Here is a 22,131-nt window from a genome sequence, read left to right as displayed (position 1 = left end):
ATTTTCTATTGGAGCGATGACGCCACCACTATTTTCTTTCAACTATTGGATTCTCACCAAATTTGCATCGTGAAGACCCTGATGTGAGCATTGTGGGCCTTGATGTTAAATGATACGACGGAATGCGACACTCCCAACAACTTCTCCAGGCAGGACTCTCCCTCTCCCATTACATCGGTTCCTTCACTTTCCATGGTTTGCCTAACTCTAACTTACAACGCAGCTTGCTAGCTCCTGGCGTTGAGCAGCAAATCTAGCTTTTTTCTCCTGGACCGAGCGTCTATTGCGCCATGATCTATTTCTCATTGGATCCTACTGTGGTATTATCGCCATCATGCACGAGCTATGGTCACGGTCACGGAAACGGTTGGAAGATTGAACAATGAAAGATTTAAAGGGCAGGCCTCCCTGCTTCCTTGACATGCTTCCGTTTCCTTTTCGTATTACATCTGGGAGTCACTCGCTGTTTCAATTTCCACTCGTTTCGCCTAAAAAGTTGTGTTGTGGTGTTCGCTTTCATTAACCGGTCTGAGTATCGATAATCGAAATGGTCAAGGGAGGTGTCGCATTACTGGCCTTTGCTGGCCCAGCTCTGGCAGGAGTCATTGCTCGCGGTGGAGAGGTATGCTGGAAATCATTCTGACACTGATTGTTCTTGCACATGCTGACATGAACTTCGATAGCCTGATATCAAAACCGTCGTCGGCCCCAACTACCCTGGTAAGAGATATGCCCGAATCCCCTACTGCTTATGATCGTCTCTAATTTTTGTACAGTGGGTACTGGCACGGCCCCGCCTCCCCCTCCTCCTATCCAGTTTCCTACTGGTACTGCGCCTCAGCCTCAGCCTACCACCAGCCATGGGACTGCTCCTATTAAGCCTACCACCAGTCATGGTACGGCCCCTATCAAGCCGACTACTAGTCATGGTACGGCTCCTATCAAGCCTACCACCAGTCATGGTACGGCTCCTATCAAGCCTACCACCAGTCATGGTACGGCTCCTATCAAGCCTACCACCAGTCATGGTACGGCTCCTATTAAGCCTACCACCAGTCATGGTACGGCCCCTATCAAGCCGACTACTAGTCATGGTACGGCTCCTATCAAGCCGACTACCAGTCATGGAACGGCTCCTATCCAGCCCACCACCAGTCATGGAACGGCTCCTATCCAGCCCACCACCAGTCATGGAACGGCTCCTATCCAGCCCACCACCAGTCATGGAACGGCTCCTATCCAGCCCACCACCAGTCATGGTACCGCTCCTATCAAGCCGGTCACTACTGAAACCACTGTCGGCCCCATTCCCACTAACGGCACAACGGTGATCCCACCTGCAACCGTTACTACTCATACGCCTGTACCAATCCAGAACAGCACTGTTATTCCCACTCAGTCCACCCAGCCACCATTCCAGAACACCACGGTTCCTGTTGTTCCTATTGTTCCTGGCGAGAGCACTGTCCCTGCTGTTCCCGGCGAGACCAGTGTCCCAGTTGTTCCCGGCGAGAGCACTGTCCCTGCTGTTCCTGGTGAGACCAGTGTCCCTGCTGTTCCTGGCCAGTCTACCGTCCCCGTTGTTCCTGGTGTTTCGACAAGTGCTGTTCCTGGCGAGACCAGCGTCCCTGGAGTTTCTACCAGTGGCGTTCCCGGTGAGACTAGTGTCCCTGGAGCCTCTACGAGCGTCATCCCTGGTGAGACTAGTGTCCCTGGAGCTTCCACGAGCGTCGTCCCTGGTGAGACCAATGTTCCTGGTGCTTCCACGAGTGTCGTCCCTGGTGAGACCACTGTTCCTGGTGCTTCCACGAGTGTCGTCCCTGGTGAGACCACTGTTCCTGGTGCTTCCGGCGAGACTTCTGTGCCCGGCGAGACTGCTGTGCCCGGTACCTCTGCGGCTGCTACTGGAGAATCCACTGCCACTGGCGTTTCCCCCGTCTCCCCTGAAGAAACCACTGCCACTGGTGTCTCCCCCGTCAGTCCCGAAGAGACTACCGCCACTGGCGTTTCCCCCGTCTCCCCTGAAGAAACCACTGCCACTGGCGTTTCCCCCGTCTCCCCTGAAGAAACCACTGCCACTGGTGTCTCCCCCGTCAGTCCCGAAGAGACTACTGCCACTGGCGTGTCTCCCGTCAGCCCCGAAGAGACCACCGCCACTGGTGTCTCTCCAGTTTCTCCTGAAGAGACCACTGCCACTGGTGTCTCTCCAGTTTCTCCTGAAGAGACCACTGCCACTGGTGTCTCTCCAGTTTCTCCTGAAGAGACCACTGCCACTGGTGTCTCTCCAGTTTCTCCTGAAGAGACCACTGCCACTGGTGTCTCTCCAGTTTCTCCTGAAGAGACTACTGCCACTGGTGTCTCTCCAGTTTCTCCTGAAGAGACTACTGCCACTGGTGTCTCCCCGGTTAGCCCGGAAGAGACTACCGGCGCGACCGGCGTCTCCCCCGTCAGCCCCGAAGAGACCACTGCCACCGGCGTTTCTCCCGTTACACCCGGCGAGACCACCGGCGCAACTGGCGTCTCCCCCGTCACTCCCGAAGAAACCACCGGTGTCTCTCCAGTTACCCCCGGCGAGTCCACCGGCGCGACGGGTGTCTCCCCGGCCTTCACTGGCGCCGCCTCCTCCAACATGCAGCCCGCGGCTGGCTTCCTGGCGGCCGTCATGGGTGTCATGGCTCTCCTCTAAATTGGCTCAGTCCGGTATGTGTGATCTAACGATCAAGCTACACTTGATCGCGATGTCACCCATTAACTAAGATAACCCATATTATCTCCGGTGTTACGGTACGGTACGGTCCCATTTAGAAAAATTTGGCTTTTACTGTTTGTCTATTACTTACTTTTCTTGATTTCGTTTCGTGATTTCCTCCTTTGGGCTCCTTGCTTGTCAAGTTCCTAACGCATACCGGCCATCCTTACGTTGGTCTGGAATGTTTCTAAGGGCTTTTAGTGAGGAGTCATGTATTTGGCTTTTGTGTCAGATAATGATGCTCTAATACATAATAATGCATAATTTGTACTTCTGGACAGAAGACCGAGATATATTTAGATAGACGTCGTCGTTCGTATTACTCGGTGGGTCATGTGGTTGATGTCGTATCAGTCCCGGCGGGTTACGTTGCCCGGAATAGTAACAGGATGTAGCATGAGTCGTCGGTTGTAGTCAATGACACTTAGATGGATGGTCATGTGTCGTGATTTTCTCCTCTCGTCCCTACGTACCCTTCTTCGCTTTTGAAAATTAAGCCAATTGACAGGTCGAAAGTAATTTGCAACGTAGAACCTCTCATTCACTACTAGGAGGGGGCGAGCGTTTGACATTTTGTACTGCCGTAATACTATCAGTTTTACTATCTGTTTCTACCTTTATTTCTGCTATGTCTGGAGGATCTAGTATAACCATCTCAGGATTGAAACATCTATCTTGATTGTAAGGTATGATATAATATGATCTATGGGAAGAGAAGCCAAAGATGCACACACAGGATGTAAGATATAAGTAAAGAGAGGAAGAAACATGAAGATCGTGAGATATCATCGACGTAGCTTGGCTTTTTGGTCAAACAGACATTGCAGAAGGAGGAAAATATCGTGATATGCAAGTTATATGATTAAGTGCCTACCGCTTACCCTCCAACTCCTGCTCGACCTCAGCCTTGACAATCTCGCGCACCTGCTCCCAGCCAGCACCGGGGCCGACGGCAGTGACGCGGCTTTCGCGGTCCTCAAGGCCAATGAACTCCTGGGGTAGGACCTCAGTGAAGTCGTAGCCGTCTTGGCCGCGGAGGGCCAGGTCGACGGCGCTAGCGAACTTGGCCGGGTGGGCCGTGGACAAGGAGATGTGGCTAACGCCAGAGTTACGCTCGATGGAGCGCAGGGATGCGGCGACACCGATGGCGGAGTGAGGGTCCAGGATGTAACCGCCCGTCTTGGAGCTCTTGGCGCTGCCAGGGCCCAGGTTGGACGGGAAGCAGGACTGGTAGGTGGCGCGGATCTGAGCGATGGTCTCGTCGTTGCTGACGCGCTCGCTCTCGAACTCGGCCTGGGCGGCCTGGAAAAGGGCAGGGGGCACGCTGAAGCCACCCTCGGTCTTCAGCTGGTTGAGCCAGTTGCTGACGTTGTCGCAAGCCTGCTTGCGACGCTCGTCGGCCGTGCTGGCCTCGCTGGTCTGGTAGGCCAGGAACCAGAGGAGACGCTCGAAGTTGCTGCTGACCAGGATGTCCATGGCAGGGCTGTGGGTCTCCTTAACGCCGGCACCCTTGCTGTCGCTCTTGCTGTAGGTACCGCCGGTGCGGAAGAAACGGTCCAGGATGTCGTTCTCGTTGGTGGCGATGACGAGCTTCTCGGCGGGGAGACCCATGCGCTTGGCGAACCAACCGGCCAGGATGTCGCCGAAGTTACCGGAGGGAACGACGAATCTCATCTTGTTGTTGTAGCCGGGGGTCTTGGTTAGGGCGAGGTAGGAGTAGAAGTAGTAGGTGATCTGAGCCAGGATACGGGCGAAGTTGATGCTGTTGATGGCGGCGAGGTTGTGGGTGGAGTTCATGTCGGGATCGGCGAACAGGGCCTTGACGAAGTCCTGGCAGTCATCGAAGGTACCCTCGACGGTGAGGTTGTGAACGTTGGCATCAAGGATGGTGGTCATCTGAGCCTGCTGGATGGGCGAAACCTTGCCCTTGGGGAACAGGATGAAGACGGAGACATCCTTCTTGCCACGGAGGCCGTAAATGGCAGCAGAGCCAGTGTCACCACTTGTCGCACCGACAACAGTCAGGTGGTGTCTGTCCTTGCCCTCCTTGCCCTGGTTCTTGCGCACCAAGAAGTACTCAAAGAGGTTTCCAAGACTGGTAGAGATCGAAGTCAGCACCGGGTGTCCTTTCTCACATGCATGCGCAGTTTCCAGTAAACCTACTTTTGCAGGGCGACGTCCTTGAAGGCAAAGGTCGGGCCGTGGAAAAGTTCGAGGAGGTAAAGGTTGCGCTTGGCGTCAAGTTCAACGATGGGGGTGCGTTCGGGGTGGCGGAAGGTAGCATAGGAGCGCTTGATGATATCCTTCAGATCTTCACTGGGGATCTCGGACTCGGAGATGTAGAGGGACATGATACGGAAGGCCAATTCCTCGAAGCTGAGATCGCGCCATTCCGACTCCCAGCCGGCGGGGAGGGTAGGGATCTCCTCGGGGATGAAGAGACCACCATCGGAGGCGAGACCCTTCAGGACGACCTCCTCGAAGGAAAGCTATTGTTGTAGATAGCCAGTTAGCAATTGACTCCGCTGGGAAAGAGGATAGGATTTATAGGCGACGAGGTATGACCAAGGCGGGAGATGTCACTTACGCCGTAAGAGCCACCGCGGGTGCTCAGAAATCTTTGGGAGAGAGTGGGAGACATTGCGAATATCAATGAATGAGGCAATGGTAAGTAAGGACCAAAGGAGAGAAGGAGAAAGAGTGATAAAGATGTCTGAGTCAAAGAGGCAATACGGAAAGATCCCCCGCGGCGAAGGCCGAGGGGAAAAATCCACTTTGGGTTTAGCGCCTCCGACTGCGGCGCCCCTCGCAACCACGTGCCCGCCACCTGCCTGTTTCGGTCAACGAAAATGGTATCATTTGAGTCTCTATCTCTATCTCTATCTATTTCTGTGCAACATCGCTGTCCTCTTCTCCAACTAAACTCCAACAACTCCATACATCGTAAATCATCACCATCATCATATCACTGCTCATTGACCAGCACATAACGGTACCGCGCCTTGCCCGCGTGCATATCCACAATGGCCTGATTGGCGTCCTTCATCGGGATCTCTTCAATCCAGGCCTTGACTCCCTTCTCAGCAACGAGCTGGAACATCTCACGGATCTCGTTGGGGCTGCCGATAAAGGAGCTGGTGGCCTTCAGGCGACGCTGCAGCTTGCCGACAGGGGCCAGGAGAACACCGTCATCAGGAAGTCCGACCTGGACCAGGGCACCGCCCGTCGCAAGCAGGCCCAGGTACTCGGTCATGGGCATCTATATCCCCATTAGTACCCGAAACCCCCAAATTATGCGTATAATGGGGTAAACATACCTTGGTCGAAGAAACAGTGCAGACAATCAGATCCAGAGACCGGGCATACTTGGTAGCCCAGTCCGGCTCATCATCCGTAGCAACATAGAGATTGGCACCCATAGCCAGCGCATCATTGGCCTTGCCAGTCTTGCGGGAGATAGCAACCACCTTATCAGCACCCATGGCTTTGGCCAAAAGCACACCGAAGTGGCCCAATCCACCAACACCAATGATACCCACGCGCTTGCCAGGGCCACAGTTGTGGTGTTTCAGGGGACTGAACAAGGTGACACCACCGCACAGCATAGGGGCGGCCTGCGCCGAAGGGATGCTGTCGGGGATCTTGATAACGAAGTGAGACGGGGTGCGGTTGTACAGAGCATATCCACCGTAAGACTTGCCGCCATTCAGGTGAACATTGTTGTAGGTACCGACGATCTTGTGGGAGCAGTACTGCTCATCGCCCATCGCACATTCGGGGCAGTCTCCCAGACGACCAAGGCAGGAGTCGCTCTGCGCGCCGACACCCACGCGGTCACCGACCTTGATGCCGCCGACAGCCTTGGAACCAACACGCACGGCAATGCCGACGATTTCGTGGCCCACGCAGCAGGGGTACAAAGTAGGTCTCTGCTGAGGTTAGTATCTAAGTTCACGAACTTTCTACAAAATCAAAACATGGTGATGAATGACTTACCCAGCCGCTGCGAAGAGTGTGCAAATCGGAACCGCAGATACCGCAGTGAGTGATCTTAATGTCAACATCGGTTTCCTCCCACGGCTTGGGCTCAAACTCCTGCCAGACCATCTTTCCGTCGGCGGAGTCCTTGTCGAGACCCATCCATCCTTCAAACTTGTAATCTTGAGCCATTGTGAATGAGTGAGTGGACAAAGGTATGTCTAAGTTTGGGGTATGACAGGTGCAACTAAGTCAAGGAATAGGAGACAACCCCAATTCTTTATAATTTATACGCCAGGAACCACTACAGAGGGGCAACTGCTATTCCATGGATCATTCATCGGTTGGATCGGCAGATGGCCCACTTTTGGCCAGAGACAGAATAGCCAAGTAAAGGAGAAGAAGAGGCGGAAAGGGCACGGGTATTGCGGATATCCTATCGATGGCCTATTAGCCCACTGAGAAGAAGTACTTGTGGTCTAGATGGAGTCTTTCCGATAGACATCTGGCGGAGTCTTACCTCGATCCGTCGGCTTGTTTTGCAGCATTATTAATACTCTTAATTCAATCTTACCTGTAGACTACAAAATTAATTTGCTATACAGAAACCAAATCTCAGTAATTGGGTTGAGTATTATTATTCTAGATTAAAATATTAATTGTAACTGAACGAATACTTTCTAATGCTAGTGTTTCTCCAAATTCTCCAAATCTTCCTTCTCCAAAGCCGGACAATGAGACTAATAAAGTGGACGGACAAAGCCCCCCCCCCCACTGAGTAATGAAAAATGAAAGAAAACCAAAGTGGGAAACCCTCCCTACAGCCTTAACAGCCTTAACGACCTTAATTGATTGATTTCTATTCATTTCCAATATTATCCCTTGAACTTCTCAAAATACACAGTAACATGAATGACATGTGTGGTGTGATCTAACTCATAGACAAATCGTCACGGCCCGATAACCCGCAAGTCAAAAAAAAAAAAAAAAGACGCGGAAACCTTGCAGGAATCGGATCTCATCGGGAATCAACTCTAATCAATGTAATCTCGTTCCGAACAAGGGTCCGATTCGGTATCTTTTTTATCTTGTGATCTAAATTATAGATAGCGATAACTTTCCTACCTTGTTGTGCTGTCTACCTCTGTCTCGCTACATTATTTCCGGACTGCTAGTTATTCCACTCTAAATAGTTGATTCAAAAATATCCAAGACACTTCGTAAAACTGAGGTAACTTCTATCGTGAGGGGGTTCAACTTTTAGTACCCTTCGGTAATATTCTCGGAATTATGTCGGTAACATGGTACTACTGCATACAGTTGACCGCTACTAACTATGAACAACTAGTATCGGTCATATTGGGGTGGTATGGCGTTATCTATACTACTTACTTTTAAGTAGCCTATGTGTTGCATTCAGTGTCGCATCTTGTGGATTTACTGTATTATCTTCCTTCATACTAGGTTTATGTTAATAAAAGGACTTGAACAATCAATTATATCAATGGACATCTTCAAAGGGCTGCATTTATACTCGGGATCTCTAGAAAATTCGAGTGAAAAAAAGTACCAGATTGATAGAATTAAAAATATCTCGAAAATTAGGAAAAAGAAAAAAAAGGCTGGAGTATTATACTACCTCCCTAAGCCATCCCCTCCACCCCCATAACCGTATCAACATCCTTATCCCCCCTCCCACTAACACACAATACAACATGACCACCCACTCCAACCTCTCTCGCCACATCCACCACCTTGGCAATCGCATGCGCCGTCTCCAACGCCGGCAAAATCCCCTCCAACCGACACAACAACCTCAACCCCTCCAGCGCCTCGTCATCTGTCGCCGAGATGAACCTCGCCCTGCCCACCTCTTTCCAATGCGCCAGTTCCGGTCCAACCCCAGGATAATCCAGCCCTGCGGACACGGAATGCGTATCGGAGATCTGCCCGTGTTCGTTCTGAAGTACGTATGTCCGCACTCCATGGAATACACCAACCGAGCCAGACCCAGAGGATAAGGTAGCGCAGTGGTGCTCCGGGCCGGTGGCACCATCGCCGCCAGCTTCCACGCCGATCAACTGGACACTGGGGTCTTCAGAGAAAGGGTAGAACATGCCGACGGCGTTAGAGCCACCGCCTACACAGGCGACTACTGCATCAGGGAGACGATTGATTTGCTGCGCTAGCTGGGTTTTGGTTTCCTGGCCGATGATGGATTGGAAGGTGCGGACGATTGTGGGAAAGGGGTGTGGTCCGATGGCTGAGCCGATGATGTAGTGGGTTGTGTTAAGGCGCGTGATCCACGCGCGAAAGGCTTCGTTGACGGCGTCGCGGAGTGTGCGGGACCCGGATTCTACGGGGATGACGGTGGCGCCGAGGAGGCGCATCCGGAAGACGTTGAGGGCCTGGCGGCGGACGTCTTCGGAGCCCATGTATACGGTGCATTTCATGCCGAATTTGGCGCATACGGTGGCGGTTGCTACGCCGTGTTGGCCGGCCCCTGTTTCGGCGATGATCTCGGTCTTGCCGAGTCGGCGGGCGAGGAGGATCTGGCCGAGGGCGTTGTTGATTTTGTGTGAGCCGGTGTGGTTGAGGTCTTCGCGCTTTAGCCAGATGGTGGCGCCTCCAGCGTGGGAGGTGAGGCGTGGGGCTTGGTGTAGGGATGAGGGCCGTCCGATGTAGGGGTAGTAGGAACGGTATTCAGCCCAGAAGGTTGGGTCGTCGATGGCGGTGTTGAAGCCGGCTTCTAGTTCGTTGAGACATGTCGTTAGGGCTTCTGGTACGTATTGGCCGCCGAAGGTGCCGAAACGGCCGGGCCTGGACGCTTCAGTTGACTGCTCTAAGACAGGGAGGTTCGATGATGACGAAGATGAGTGAGGGTTCTCTGGGACAGAGTGAGGTTCAGTTGGCTTGACTGTCCGACATGTAATCTGAGAGCAGTAGTCTTGGATGATAGCTGCACCCTGGCCTGCAGGAGCGTTTGCCAGCTGGGTGATTATCTCACTGCCAATGACGGCGCCGTCTGCGACAGAGGTGACGCCGAGGAACTGTTCACGGGTGCTGACGCCGAAGCCAACGGCCACCGGTACTCCGCCGGAAAGATGCTTCACGCGCTTCATTAGTTCCAGTAATAGTGACTCAGAGTGCCAGTGACGCCAGTGACACCCATTCTGGACACAAGATATATAAAGGAATCGGCAATTCCGCAGAGAGTTTTCATGCGGTCCTCTGTGGTCGACGGGGCTATCAATGGGACGTAGGAAAGACTGCTCGAAGGATATGGGTCAGTGGATGGTCAAGCAATGCCCTGTTGCCTCAACAATTGGTATTAGAAAGGTAACTAACCCAGCATCTCTACACTGGTTCCGGAATCGAACAGCTTCCTCGGGCGGTAGATCGACAATGATGAAGCCATCCACCCCCGCTGTCCTGCTCGCAGCGAGGAGCTCGGATTCCCCATAACGCATAATCGGGTTATAGTAACCCATGAAGAGAACGGGAACGTGCAGACCTCTTTGACGGGCATCCTTTACCATTTGCAACATAGAGGATATGGTGACACCGTTATCGAGCGCCTTAAGGTTTGACATCTGAATGGTAGGGCCGTCGGCAATAGGGTCCGTGAAAGGGAGACCGAGTTCAATGACATCTACCACATCATTAGCACACCAGCGGACGTTGTCACTTATACAAGCTAGGAAGTATTGCATACCTGCTCCTCCAGCCTGCATTGCAAGCATAATGTCTGGAGTCTCTGCTGCCGTAGGGAAGCCAGCCGTGACATAAGTCACAAGGGCTGGCCGGCCCTCCTGCGCACACCGGGCGAAAGTTTTTTTTAGTTGATCCATTGCACGGTAATAGAAGGGGTTCAATGGATTTCAATCTGAGAAAAGCGATGAGAGCCTTGAGAATGGCATGACTATTTATAGTGGTTCACAGACTGCCGGAAGTCCAGGCAGGATGAGCAGCCGTGACTCACCCGGACAAGGGAGGGTTTCGGTTCCGACCAACTAGCATTGCTGGCCCCCCGCTAGAAGGGTTAAATGCAAAGTCAGCAAGTCCCCTGAAGTTGGGGAAAAGTTTCCTGAATGCGTTGACCGGGAAAGAAGTGCGCAATTAAGTAAGGGATACGTAGAATAGATCAATGCTCGTCAAGTCCAATGATGAGATGGACATACAGGTGGGCGGAAACACCCAGAATGGCAAACAGGAAAAAAGCAGATAGACAAGAGTAGTATCAAGATAGACCCCAAGCTAGAGTAACGAAAAATAGATCTATATTCGGCATGCATCAACAGAATTATGTGTGCTTTTGGCTCAACCTTCCCGCACCTGCGATTCAGCTATACGAAATCGTGCGCCATCATACAGACATGGCTCATTGCGCTCAGAATAACGACAGAATATCCTCGTTTGTCTTCTTTGGTTGGCTTCCTCCAGGAGGTGGTGAAGCCATGCCACCTCCAGACAGGTCCAGCCCCTCAAAGCCATTCATCAAGTCTGCACCAGCACCGCCACTGGGAGCACCGCTCCCGCTGGCTGGGGGGGCGGCGGCGGCGGCGGCGCCATCGCCAAACACTCCGAGCAGGTCGTCCAGGTTGTTGCTTCCAGAAGGTGCCCCTGCGGCCGGAGATTCCACCCGCACGGGCGTTCCAGCAAGGCCTTCGAGACCTGACATCCCAGCGCCCGGTTCTTTCTGAGCAGATGCCGGCGCGGTGCCATCGAAGTCGATATCCAACAAGTTCTCGATGTTGCTCTGGGCTTGCGGAGGCGGAGCACTGCCAGTAACAGCTGCTGCTGCCGCCGCTGCCGCCAACGGATTCTCGCGAGCGTTTTGGATTTGTTCCCTAGGATTTTCATTAGCCTAGCTTTGCAAAGCGAGTGTAAAACATACTCGATGGCAGCTCTTTGTACGGCATCTGCACCGAATCTGCCCTGTCCAACGAATTGCTCCGGAGGCTTGTGGTAGACAGATGCGAGGGTGGAGAGTTCGCTCAGTAGCTGATCGAGGAGATTCGGGGGAAGAGAGTGGATTGTGGTGACAATCGGCGGTTTGTCAGACAGTACGATGTTCTTCGTAGCATTCGGGTCGCTCGTGTTGGACAGCAAACGCCAATACACGTAAGCCCTATCGCGGACATCGGGGTTGTCATTCTCAGCCGTGGCCGCCTGCAGCACTTTCTGGACAAGCCCCTGAGCCTTCTCGGGCCGCTTGAGGAAGAGCTTGACGACAGCGGTCAAGATCTGCAGCTGGGTCTGCACAAAGGATCAGCATTTGGTTGAGAGGCTTGGCGAGAAAAATAAACGAACCTGAGAGAACTCCTCATTGAAGCCTTCCACGAAACCAGCAAGAATGTCACCCGCGTTGCTGATCTTCTCCGCATACTGACCAACGATCCAGATGAGCGCAGCGCGCGCATTAGGTTCATCCAGTTCATCGATGCACTTGCAGAGAGTGGGAATGATTCCTTCGTAGCCGGGATATTTGCGGAAGATGTCCTTGATGACCACGATCGCCTCTTGTACCACATAATTGACCTTGGTGTTAATGAGGTCCAGCAGGGTGTTGACACACTTTTCGCTGGCGCTCTCGATCTTAATGGCGACCTGACCGATAGCTTTGACGGCACGGCGCACAAAGTCCATGTCCACCTCCAGCGCGTACTCCTTCAGCTCTGCCAGGAGCTGGTCGACGTTGCGGTCGTTGGCTATGCGGACCATGATCTCCAGCTTCTGGAACTTAACATAAGGTGGATCATTGTACTTGCAGAAGAAGACCCGCAGTTCCTTGTTCAGGATATCAGGCTGCTTCTGCAACAACAAATCAATGTTCCGTAAAGCCACATACTGGACTTCGGGCGCCGACGACACCAGCGTTACTGAACCATAATACATCAGCAAGTAAGTCGGTCAGCAGAATCTATGGTTATCTTACCAAGCGGGGGAGCCATCTTCTTCAGGTAGTTCTTCGCCAGCTCATAGTTGACGTTCTTCATATGGAGGAATACCACTTTAACGGCCGCCAGGACAACACTGGGATTGGCATGTTGGAATTGGGGAGCAACCCTTTCGCAAATGTGTTCAGATTCAGTCACTTCGTTGGTTCTGTACTCGGCCAGAGTAGTCAAAATCGTGACTCGACCCCATTCCGTGCACTCGTTCAAGGCCATGAGAAGTTTGCGCAGAGTGTTGGAAGTAACCTTGAGGGCTTGCGTTTCAGGGGCAGCATGGTAGATTTCTGACAGTGCGGTGACAGAGTTGGCGACAACCATGGGATTAGGATCCCCAATCATCTCTTGCAGCATCTCAAGGAAGCCGTTTTCCAGGCACATAGCGGGGTTCAGGTCGAAGAGCTTCGCTACACAGATCGCGGCGGTCTTCCGGACATATGGCGACTCATCGCGAAGCGTCTTGCGAAGGGGCTCCTCCATATAATCCACCATCTTGTCCACACGGATACATCCCATTGTCCGGATCGCAAGAGCCCTAATGAGGGGGTTCGGGTCTTCGGAGTCTTGTACGAAGGTGTTGACGGCGAGAATGCAAAGGTCCGGGTGAGATTTGGCGTAATTCCTGGTACGTAGGGAGTGTTTAGTAAAGATCACTTTGGGAAACCAAAGAGCGAACACGTACATGAGGTAGAGGTAGACTAGTTTCTTCTGCTCGAGATCGCTGGTCGCAATGTTCTTGAGGACATCCGGAAACAGAGCGGAAACGTCCTTGCCCAACGTCATGGCCATGATGGTCTTCTGAATGGATTCCTTCCTATGCGCGCATCAGAGAATGTGTCACGAGCTATTGGCGGTTCTCCATAGGCAGATTCATGTCGACGTACCGTTCATATGCATATTGAGATCTGTCGAGAGGTCAGCAAGATGTCGGTCACCGATCGGGCACGGGGCACACCATACACAAGACCAGCTCGCAATTCGAAGGTCTCTCCTTTTCTGGGGACCGCAAAGGCCCCCTGATCTTACTCATAGCCATGCTGAGCGAAACCGGGCTTCAGCGACGACGGGGTCGCGCCTCCGCAAAACCAGATGGGATCGGAAGTGGGAATGCAGGAGACTGCGGGGAATTAATGCGAGGCGGCGAGAGCTTCAGGGAGAACCGGACACGGCAGCGATCCGGCAGAGGATGGTTGGACGAGTAAAAGGAAACAAGACAAGGTTAAAGGAAGAGAAGACAGAAAGTATAGAAAAAGACCCTGAGGGGAGGGAAGAGGGGGGTTGATTGGGGGGGGAGCAAGAGGGCCGGGCAGGAAGTGGAAGGAGGACAGATACAATTAGGGAGTCGAGCGAGTGAGTGTCTGGACCCAACACTAACTTAACCTGAGCCGCTCTCTTTCTTCCCCGGTCTGGCTTCCCCGTCACCACCACCACCACCACCACCGCTGCCGCCTTCCGTCTTTCTTTCTTTCCTTCTCCTTTCAAACAGCACTACTTGCCACCAGAGCTATGGTATGTAACTTGAAATTACCCCCTCAACTGCTACCACTCACATCTCTATCCTAGGCCAATCTACCCAATCTCCGACGCCTGTTTGTCGAGGCTAGAACAGAGGCGGAAGAGAACGAGTACTCCAGAACAGCGGTAAGCTCTCGCTAGCTAGCTATCGCTTTATGGTGATCCCAATTATTGACTGACATGCTCTGCAGTTCTATAACCTCGTCCTCTTCATCTCTTCCGTCGCCGTTTTTAGCCTGGTGGCTCAACGTATGGGCGGAACAAAGACAGGGAAATAAGGCGTGATGTGCCAACATGGACTATTCAATTATCTCGAGTGTCATTACGACCCACAGCCTGCGCCAGGCAGATACTGCGACAGCTAAACCTCATGCAGCAACCCGCACATTGATCGTCATTCACCATCTCAGTCCGTTTCCTCGCCCTCGCTCTCTAAAAAGGCCAGACTCTTCCGCCCGCGATTCAGCCGCCGCTTTGGTCGACTATCATCACTGTTCTCGCTGCCGCTTTCTTTACCCCATCGCTTGGCTCCTTCTTGGACCATCTCCAGATCAGCTTTGAGTTCACGCTCCTCGCGGATACGATTAGCCTTCTCAACCGAGTAGCGCCCCTCCATGCCTGCGTCCTTCAGCATGCCCTTGAGGTGATTGATCTTCGCTTTGGGCGTATCGTAGGGAGCCAGCTCCCGTGCCCACATCTTGCGGATCCCGCACTTCAACAGCCAGCCTTGCAACCGCTTGATTTCCGCTTGGTTTGGGTCTATATCCGCATCCTTTCCCTTTGCCGTTGTCTGTTTCCTGCCCTTGCGCGGGGGTGCCTCGGCACTTTTCTGTCGCTTGCGGTTCGGCTTCGGTTTAGGCTCCTCGTCTAGGACAACTGAAAGTTCGCTCTCAGAGTCATCCCTTGGTGTCTCTTCGGCTTTCTCTGGTTTTGCCCCTTCTTCCTCATCGGAATCTTGAACGTAGTCTTCTGAAGCCTTGGGCGATGGCTGCTTCTTTGGTGTTGCCTTAGTCTGTCTTTTCGGGACCTTTTCTACCTTGTCTTCATCCTCGTCTGGTGATGCGTTGGCTACATCTCCGTTATCGGATATCGAAGCGCTTTTCTTCTGACGCTTGCGCGATGCCGATGGCTTCTCTGGTCTTGTTCGTTTGGCAGGCTTGGCGTCTTCGGAAGCAGATGAAGCGGCATCTTCCTCGTCATCCGGCACGGGTTCCTGGGCGGCTTTCTCTTCCTCCTCCTGTATATCAGTAAGTCAGTAGACGATCTTCACAAACATCAGACACTCTTAGCCATGCACCCAATGACAGCCAGGACACCAGCAAACTCACCACCTGATCCTTAATGATCTGCTCACTCCTTGTCTTCCAATCCCCCTGAGTCTTGTAAAAGCCCTCTTCCAACTGGAGCTCCTTCTCCGCAGCTAGTCGCACCCGCTTCACCGTCAATTCCTCCATTTTGCCTGACTTGTACACCTTCGTAACCGCATCACGCAGTGCCTGCTCCAGGACATCATCGGCAGGACGACCGGACGCAGATTCAGCTTCCGACTCGGGCTCCGAACTCGAAAGGGCGTATCGTGGCGCCATTGGGCTTGTATAACTGTATGGGGTGGATGACACTGCGTTGCGATAACCTCAACTGTCGCGTGGTACCTAGCAGGAGGGGACACGGCGCTAGTTAGCTAGCTAGCTAGTTTGATAAGTTACCGATCGCGTTCTGACAGCACTTCAGATAATCTCGTCAGGCACAGAAGCTTATTTTAGCAGGAGTAGTAATCAAGCCAGAAACGCGTATTGACGCGAAATAGAACAAGTTAGCTAGTTGATCAATCACAGTGTACGGATCCACGAAGCTTGGACGTCCCCCCATCATTCCATTGCTCCAGGCAAGGCACAGGCGGAGAGCAGCGGAGATATACTCGGCTGACAAAGCAGGCACATGGCAATTCTAGAAGCCGGAGGGATTCGACGGAGACATTCTTTTGTTGCATTACCAATCAAGCACTATCAATTCACCAGAAGTTGTCTCTTAAAGCTCTGTCGCGGATATTGCTCCTTCGTGTCTCTGCCCTGCTCGAATACCAGACCCTCCAGTGTACATACTACTCTTCCGAATTGACTACTTCTACTCTGCGCTGCGTCCTACTTCTTCTCCGCATCGCATCCGAATACCTTCATCATCCTCCCACCAGCATCAATCACCACCTGCATAGCCCACAATGGCAGACACGACACCACCAGCAAACACACAAAAACACCTCTTCATCCACCAACAACAGCAACAACAACCTGCTACGCCTTCATCCTCCACCCAACAACAAGCCGCTCCAACAGCGACAACAAAAGATGACTCCGTCCCCGCAGGCATGACCAAACTCCCCAACGGAGTCATCCTCGACAAAGACGGAAAGCCGTACGCCCTCCCCCATCCCCTCCCCACATACCCCCCTAAACTAACAAATTTTTCCCATGAATAGATGCCGCCTCTGCACCTCCGCCGCCTCCTGGCGCGCCCTGACCAAACAAGCCAAATCTACTCCCACCACCACAACAACCAACAGCAGCAGCAGCACCACCATCCCGAAAACCCTCACCACCACCCCCGGCTACACAGACTGCCCTCCAGACTCGGAAGCCCTCGGCCGCTCCACCTGGACGTTCCTGCACTCATTGACAGCGTCGTACCCGGCCCAAGCGTCCAGCGAACAACAATCCGAGATGCGCCAGTTCCTGGGGATGTTCTCGAAGTTGTATCCGTGCTGGGTGTGTGCTGACGATTTCCGGACATGGATGGCGGAGCCGAGTGGGGAGAACCAGCCTAGGTTGGGTGGACGGAAGGAGTTCGGGGATTGGATGTGTAGGGCGCATAATGAGGTGAATCGCAAATTGGGGAAGAGTGAGTTTGATTGTAGGTTTTGGGAGGAGAGGTGGAGGAAGGGGTGGGGGGATGGGAGGTGTGAGTGATTTTTTTTTTCAAATCTCGTGTTGGGGATGGGGGTTGGGGATGGGGGAGTGTGTATGATTAGATTATAGATATAGACTACTGCTGCTGCTACCATTGATAATGGGGATGGGAAGGGATGAGTGGGGAATTTACATTGTGTACTATACCAACTATTGGGTGACGGATATCTCTACTCGGCATCTGATCATGATATGATATGATATGATAATACTATCTCACCTCTTTATCTGTACAAGAACAGCTCAGCAATAGAATAGAAAGGAAGAAAAAGAAAAGAAAAGTATATCAAACAATAGCAATAACAGTAAATAGATGAATGAATATACTAACGTCGCTGGAATTATGAATTTCACACATCGGGGACCATCCAAAGCAGGAGAGCTTCCTCCAGCCATGGGCGCCAACATTTCCTCTCCAACCAGAATCCATCCTCCTTTTTCCCCCACCAGAGAAAGCCCATTTCTATCATGTTTGCACATCGAGACGGGGAATTACAAGCGTGAAGAAAGAAAAAGGAAAGCCGTCACATCTCGTCATCATCCTCAGTACTGACCCGGGACGAACAACCGCAGCCCGCTGGCCGGAGCGCCGATCTCCGTCACCTGCGAGATCCGGCACACGGTGCCCTTGTACTGCTCATGGTACTTGGCGCCCGTGAATGGGTCCGACACGCTCGGTGAGCCGCCGTAGATCGGTGTGAACGAGGCAGCACAGATATCGAATTCGGCAAATTGGTCGAATTCGATGTCGATCTTGTCTTGCGGGCTGCGCTCGCATTGCACCTTGATCTTCTTGGCCTAATTCATGTGTTAGCATTTCGAATCATCAACGGGGAAGGCCTGTATTGCTTACCTGTTCCAGAAGCTTGGGCGAGCCACCGTTAGCCAGCATGCGGTTGGCAAAGCTGAGGGCCGAAGAGTAGTTCTTGTTGGCAAAGGCCAGCTTCATGGCAGCCATAAGTGCCAATTGCCGGTGTGCAACCTCTAGCTTGGGGATCGTGAAGTAAGCAGAAAGCTCGAGGCTTCGCTTGAGGTTGTCGGGGGTGTCAGTGGGGATGGAACGGCGCTCCAGTTCAATAGACATGGCCAGGATGTATTCCCGAGCAGTCTCGATGATCTTCTTGGCCTGCTCCACCTCCGCCTCGGACGAGACAGTGTTGATCAGAACGGAGTTTAGGATGTTGCGGAAGATCCGCACGCCATCTTCCAGCTTGTTGGCCCGCATGGCGGCGTAACCCTCCTGCAGATCCACGTTGGCGATTGTCTCCAGGTCCTTCGGGATGATAGGCAGGACCTTGCGGCTATCCGTCTCATCGACAGTGCGGCGCACATAGTTGACCAACGGGGGCAGGCCAGTGGTCGCCGGGAGGAAAGTCTTGGAGGCCTTGTACACCTCCAAGAACCGCGGCTTGAGAGGGGCAAAGTTGACTGCTCCCACTTGACGGTTAAGCAGTTGCATAGCAGTCTCGAAGGAGCCAGCAGCGACATGGTCGGCTGCCAGAGGGGAGTTACGCGCCCACAGATCGGCCTCGGTGCTGCCTGCACCGGCCTCTGCGCTGTCCACGTTCACAAAGTCAACGTCCTCCTCGACATTGATCTCGTCTCCCATGTCCCAGCCAGCAACGTCCTCTTCCTCATCCTCGAGGGTGTCGCGTGCAGTGATAGCCTCCTCGTCCTCCTCGGGCTCAAACTCGATCGCTGCACCCTCCTCGTCGCCGGCGCCAACCTCTCCAAGAAGGGCCTTCTCAAAAGAGGAATGACCAGCAGCCTTGACAGGCCAGTTGGACTTGAAGGTGGGAACAATCGGGTGGGGAACCCGTGCAGGCTCTTCGATGGAGGGAAGTGTGATCTGGTCCTCGGTAAGACCGCAAGCCTCGAGGATCGACTCGGCCTCTTCCGTCAGTCCATGAGACTTGGCAGTGAGGTATGCGAGGGGATCTTTGACTGATTAGCAAAACCCGTTATAACTGCTCGTATTGGACTTACATTGGTCAACTTCCTTGAACATCTGAATCCGGTCTTCCACGTCGCCACGGTAAATGGCATTCTGGAAACGCGAGGTGAAATCGCCACGGTGTTCGGCAATCTTGGCCATTCTTGACAGCTTCTCCTGGTCACCAGTGGAGAGGTACAGGAAAGACAGCTTGTCAAAGTTCCTTTGCTTCTGGTAGGCCATCTCAACCGTCTGGTGGTTACCATGAGCCAAAGCCTCAGCTCCGAGTCTGCTCCACAAGTTGGGACGGTCGAGTTCCCTAGCCATCTCAATAGCCACCTCCAGGTTGCCGCACTCGAGCGCGAGCTCGAAGCGGGTCTGGGGGTCTTGTACGAACTGCAGCGCGATCTCAGGGTAACCCTTCTTCTGCAGGTAGGAGATGATACTTTGACCGACCAAGCTGGAAGTCTTGATGATCTGAAGCATTTCATCGTAGTTCCTCTTGACAAGGGCAAGCTTGAAACGGTACTCGGTAGGGTCAATCTCCAGAACGCGAGGCTTGGCATTACGATCCAGACAGTAGACATTGCGACCCTTGACCTTGACGAGGTAGACCGTCTGGTCCAGAGTGCGAATGATACCGTTGTCACTGCGAAGTTGTCAGTATGTAAAGCATTCACCACTTTTAAGGAGACATACCCGTTCAGAAGGGAGTATTTAACGTGGTTCAAGGTGGAGTAGAGAAGGACGCCAGCGTCATCCCAGGCTGCGCTCTTGATCCGGATCGTTTCGTGCAAGCTGCTCACCTGCTCAAGGGACTTGGTCACAATAGTGACGTTGTGCTTGCTGAGCAGAGCAGCGTAAAGGCCGTCGTTAGACCAGACAACGTACTTGACACCGCTCACAGCCAGCTCCGCCAGTTGCTTCTTCTGCTGGATGTCGAAGAGAACAACGTTGGTGGGCGTGATGAAGAGCAGGCATCCAGTACCGCCAAAGTAGATGTCAGTGGTGCCAGCCGGGGGCTTGATCGATTTCGTGGTCGAGTTGCTCAGATCCTTGATGTCCACCTGTTGGTTGCCCTGGCTGAAGACGGCGAATCGGTTGCGGGCAACAAAGACAGCAGAAGAGCCCTGACCACGCTTGACATCCGTAGGCTCAACGGCACCAGTGGCATCGCGCGGGAGGTGAATCAGTTCGTACACGCCACTATCGGTAGGAGAGGTAACCAAGATGGCACGTTCAGCGGGGTTGTAAGAGAGGGTGCGAGGCGGCACCCAAGGGGATCCGAGCTTGCGCAACGACAGCATAGGAGGGGTCTCGACGTTCTTGGCAAAGTCATACGACTTGACGTGCTTCTCCTTCGTGATGTAGAAGAGCTGGTTCTGGTAGACAGCCGAGGCAGGACGCTCACGCTCCAACTTGAACACCATGACACCGGTGTCGTGACCAGCAGCGAACAAGTTGATCTCCGGGTGAGCAGCAATAACCCAGAAGCGGTCCAAATCGCGCTTGAATGACTGGACGGATGTGCGCTTGTTCAGATCCCAGCACCGAATAGTCTTGTCTTCACCAACGGAAAGGATCAGGTCCTGGTGTGGGTGGAACAGACAAGCTGAGGCATTCTGGAAATGTCCACGGCAAGTGTCAACCTCCCATGCCTTTGTGTCTATACATCCGTGTCAGCCTGAAATCCATATCTCCATAACAAGTATCTTGACGTACCACTCATCCTCCACAGCTTGATGAGACGATCGTCACCCGCGGAGACAATCAGGGGCAGGGTTGGGTGGAAAGACACCCAGTTGACACCCCGGTCGTGACCCTCCAGAACGAACTTCACCACCGCATCAGTGTTTCCGAACATATCTGCCTGGGCGGGATTGGCGCGGGCCATCTGGTCTTCGAAGGACATGGACGTCGGGGCCGAGTGCTTCTTCCGCAAACCCGAAATATCCCAAATGCGAACCGACTGGTCCAAGGAGGCGGAGGCGATGAGATCTTCGGTAGGATGGAACTGCGCGCACATTACATAGTGGTTGTGGCCGGTCATGGTGCAGACTGTGAAGCCATTGTCAGCACCCCTCCGGACAGGTGGCCAGATTCCGACTTACTCAAGGAGCGGTTCTGCCAGTTCCAGATTCTGATGGTCTGATCGTCCGAGCACGAAAGGATCCATGGCAGCTCATGATGGAAGAATACCGTCCGTACGTAGTCCAGATGGCCATTCAGTGTGAACATGCAACGACGAGTCTGGTAGTTCCAGACCTTGATCTTGTAGTCGTCACCTCCGGAGACGAAGAGGGGCTGTGTCGGGTGGAAGTCAATGCCACGAACGGGGCCATCATGTTCTTCGAAGCGATCAATGAGAGTTCCCATGCGGTAATCCCATAATTGGATGGTGGATGAATGAAGGGATACTAGGATCCATGGCCTGTTCGAGGGTCAGCCGAACTCGTTTGCGACGCGTTGAACAGGACAATTGTCCACTGACCGCTTGGGATGGAAGGCAATTCCCTTTGCGCGGGAGGATTTAGATTCAAACTATCAAGTAGGATGAAGATTAGTTCCTGTTCCTGAAAGCAGCAGCAGCTCCGCGGCGATAGGGGGGGGAGCTGGCAATGGGGAGGGGATAGCGGACCTTGGTGAGCATGTTTGGGGAGGACTGCATGATGAAGGAGGGTTGGCCGGAGCCGCACCATAGAGAAGCAAGCTCCGCACTCAGGTATTAAGAGAGGTCAAAAAGGCGACCACCGCATCCACAGCAACGGCGGGAGAGAATGGGCAAAGGGGGGAAGACGGGGGGAGTTCGGAGTGTCTGGACTCAGTCACTCTGGGCAGCTGGTGGTTCCGTCTTGGATGGCGGTAAACGTGGACTTATTGTGTCGCAGCCAATAAGCGAGTCCCGCGGGCCAATGATGGGCCCGGCGGTGAGCAGCTGCCAGGCACTTCTTTTAGGCTCTCTGTTACATTCTGGGGCAGACATTACAGTGAACCGATTTACTTGGGGGACTTAGTCAAAGCTGCAGTTCTGCCTCCTTC

The 22,131-nt window shown here is 53.2% G+C and overlaps 8 protein-coding genes across 8 annotated transcripts; 2 read left to right on the top strand and 6 right to left on the bottom strand.

Moving 5' to 3' along the window:
- Positions 1-3,416: 3,416 nt before the first annotated feature.
- On the bottom strand, positions 3,417-5,502 carry BO83DRAFT_338663 (threonine synthase THR4). The gene is made up of 3 exons (XM_025528513.1): positions 5,337-5,502; positions 4,913-5,238; positions 3,417-4,844 (listed from the first exon to the last, which is right to left on the bottom strand). The coding sequence occupies exons 1-3, from the start codon at positions 5,388-5,390 to the stop codon at positions 3,620-3,622; spliced, it is 1,605 nt and encodes a 534-aa protein (XP_025387934.1). The 5' UTR covers positions 5,391-5,502; the 3' UTR covers positions 3,417-3,619.
- Positions 5,503-5,583: 81 nt separating this feature from the next.
- BO83DRAFT_378729 (NAD(P)-dependent alcohol dehydrogenase) lies at positions 5,584-6,933 on the bottom strand. Its single transcript, XM_025531331.1, has 3 exons — positions 6,746-6,933; positions 6,067-6,678; positions 5,584-6,008 (listed from the first exon to the last, which is right to left on the bottom strand). The coding sequence occupies exons 1-3, from the start codon at positions 6,917-6,919 to the stop codon at positions 5,715-5,717; spliced, it is 1,080 nt and encodes a 359-aa protein (XP_025387933.1). The 5' UTR covers positions 6,920-6,933; the 3' UTR covers positions 5,584-5,714.
- A 958-nt stretch (positions 6,934-7,891) lies between these two features.
- Positions 7,892-10,603, bottom strand: BO83DRAFT_417462 (tryptophan synthase). The gene is made up of 5 exons (XM_025534761.1): positions 10,443-10,603; positions 10,076-10,379; positions 8,435-9,973; positions 8,120-8,187; positions 7,892-8,061 (listed from the first exon to the last, which is right to left on the bottom strand). Exons 1-5 carry the CDS (start codon positions 10,576-10,578, stop codon positions 7,988-7,990), a joined length of 2,121 nt encoding a protein of 706 aa, XP_025387932.1. The 5' UTR covers positions 10,579-10,603; the 3' UTR covers positions 7,892-7,987.
- A 61-nt stretch (positions 10,604-10,664) lies between these two features.
- On the bottom strand, positions 10,665-13,717 carry BO83DRAFT_437684 (putative AP-1 adaptor complex subunit beta; the record flags this gene model as incomplete). The annotated part of the gene is made up of 7 exons (XM_025536038.1): positions 10,665-11,577; positions 11,625-11,986; positions 12,041-12,609; positions 12,666-13,303; positions 13,364-13,495; positions 13,566-13,586; positions 13,644-13,717. The coding sequence occupies 7 exons, from the start codon at positions 13,715-13,717 to the stop codon at positions 11,118-11,120; spliced, it is 2,256 nt and encodes a 751-aa protein (XP_025387931.1). The 3' UTR covers positions 10,665-11,117.
- A 390-nt stretch (positions 13,718-14,107) lies between these two features.
- On the top strand, positions 14,108-14,538 carry BO83DRAFT_39806 (DUF5310 domain-containing protein). The gene is made up of 3 exons (XM_025533229.1): positions 14,108-14,190; positions 14,245-14,322; positions 14,388-14,538. The coding sequence occupies exons 1-3, from the start codon at positions 14,188-14,190 to the stop codon at positions 14,472-14,474; spliced, it is 168 nt and encodes a 55-aa protein (XP_025387930.1). The 5' UTR covers positions 14,108-14,187; the 3' UTR covers positions 14,475-14,538.
- Positions 14,464-16,054, bottom strand: BO83DRAFT_378725 (putative transcriptional regulator). Its single transcript, XM_025531330.1, has 2 exons — positions 15,525-16,054; positions 14,464-15,433 (listed from the first exon to the last, which is right to left on the bottom strand). The coding sequence occupies exons 1-2, from the start codon at positions 15,780-15,782 to the stop codon at positions 14,603-14,605; spliced, it is 1,089 nt and encodes a 362-aa protein (XP_025387929.1). The 5' UTR covers positions 15,783-16,054; the 3' UTR covers positions 14,464-14,602.
- A 146-nt stretch (positions 16,055-16,200) lies between these two features.
- On the top strand, positions 16,201-17,159 carry BO83DRAFT_408488 (flavin-linked sulfhydryl oxidase; the record flags this gene model as incomplete). Its single annotated transcript, XM_025534048.1, has 2 exons — positions 16,201-16,608; positions 16,673-17,159. Exons 1-2 carry the CDS (start codon positions 16,415-16,417, stop codon positions 17,157-17,159), a joined length of 681 nt encoding a protein of 226 aa, XP_025387928.1. The 5' UTR covers positions 16,201-16,414.
- A 215-nt stretch (positions 17,160-17,374) lies between these two features.
- Positions 17,375-21,999, bottom strand: BO83DRAFT_378724 (coatomer subunit alpha). The gene is made up of 8 exons (XM_025531329.1): positions 21,731-21,999; positions 21,584-21,633; positions 21,204-21,523; positions 20,815-21,150; positions 19,792-20,758; positions 19,146-19,741; positions 18,013-19,097; positions 17,375-17,957 (listed from the first exon to the last, which is right to left on the bottom strand). The coding sequence occupies exons 1-8, from the start codon at positions 21,758-21,760 to the stop codon at positions 17,703-17,705; spliced, it is 3,639 nt and encodes a 1,212-aa protein (XP_025387927.1). The 5' UTR covers positions 21,761-21,999; the 3' UTR covers positions 17,375-17,702.
- Between the last annotated feature and the right edge of the window lie 132 nt (positions 22,000-22,131).

The sequence above is a fragment of the Aspergillus eucalypticola genome (assembly GCF_003184535.1).
Source record: "Aspergillus eucalypticola CBS 122712 chromosome Unknown BO83scaffold_13, whole genome shotgun sequence".
NCBI classification, from domain to species: Eukaryota; Fungi; Ascomycota; class Eurotiomycetes; order Eurotiales; family Aspergillaceae; genus Aspergillus; species Aspergillus eucalypticola.
This window is presented reverse-complemented; position numbering and strand designations above follow the sequence as displayed.

Excerpts from the sequence above, each read along its gene's own strand:
- BO83DRAFT_338663 (XM_025528513.1), bottom strand. The coding sequence starts at position 5,390 with ATGTCTCCCACTCTCTCCCAAAGATTTCTGAGCACCCGCGGTGGCTCT. Across the intron at positions 5,239-5,336 it reads CCCGCGGTGGCTCTTACGGC|CTTTCCTTCGAGGAGGTCGT; the intron begins GTAAGTGACATC and ends CTACAACAATAG. Across the intron at positions 4,845-4,912 it reads AAGGACGTCGCCCTGCAAAA|TCTTGGAAACCTCTTTGAGT; the intron begins GTAGGTTTACTG and ends GATCTCTACCAG.
- BO83DRAFT_378729 (XM_025531331.1), bottom strand. The coding sequence starts at position 6,919 with ATGGCTCAAGATTACAAGTTTGAAGGATGGATGGGTCTCGACAAGGAC. Across the intron at positions 6,679-6,745 it reads ACACTCTTCGCAGCGGCTGG|AGACCTACTTTGTACCCCTG; the intron begins GTAAGTCATTCA and ends TAACCTCAGCAG. Across the intron at positions 6,009-6,066 it reads GCACTGTTTCTTCGACCAAG|ATGCCCATGACCGAGTACCT; the intron begins GTATGTTTACCC and ends ATGGGGATATAG.
- BO83DRAFT_417462 (XM_025534761.1), bottom strand. The coding sequence starts at position 10,578 with ATGGATCAACTAAAAAAAACTTTCGCCCGGTGTGCGCAGGAGGGCCGG. Across the intron at positions 8,188-8,434 it reads GTGGGTGGTCATGTTGTATT|TATGAAGGAAGATAATACAG; the intron begins GTGTGTTAGTGG and ends ACATAAACCTAG. Across the intron at positions 8,062-8,119 it reads AACACATAGGCTACTTAAAA|TTAGTAGCGGTCAACTGTAT; the intron begins GTAAGTAGTATA and ends AGTTGTTCATAG.
- BO83DRAFT_39806 (XM_025533229.1), top strand. Across the intron at positions 14,323-14,387 it reads ACGAGTACTCCAGAACAGCG|TTCTATAACCTCGTCCTCTT; the intron begins GTAAGCTCTCGC and ends CATGCTCTGCAG.
- BO83DRAFT_378725 (XM_025531330.1), bottom strand. The coding sequence starts at position 15,782 with ATGGCGCCACGATACGCCCTTTCGAGTTCGGAGCCCGAGTCGGAAGCT. Across the intron at positions 15,434-15,524 it reads AGATCATTAAGGATCAGGTG|GAGGAGGAAGAGAAAGCCGC; the intron begins GTGAGTTTGCTG and ends ACTGATATACAG.
- BO83DRAFT_378724 (XM_025531329.1), bottom strand. The coding sequence starts at position 21,760 with ATGCAGTCCTCCCCAAACATGCTCACCAAG. Across the intron at positions 21,524-21,583 it reads ATTGCCTTCCATCCCAAGCG|GCCATGGATCCTAGTATCCC; the intron begins GTCAGTGGACAA and ends ACCCTCGAACAG. Across the intron at positions 19,098-19,145 it reads GTTCAAGGAAGTTGACCAAT|ATCCCCTCGCATACCTCACT; the intron begins GTAAGTCCAATA and ends AATCAGTCAAAG.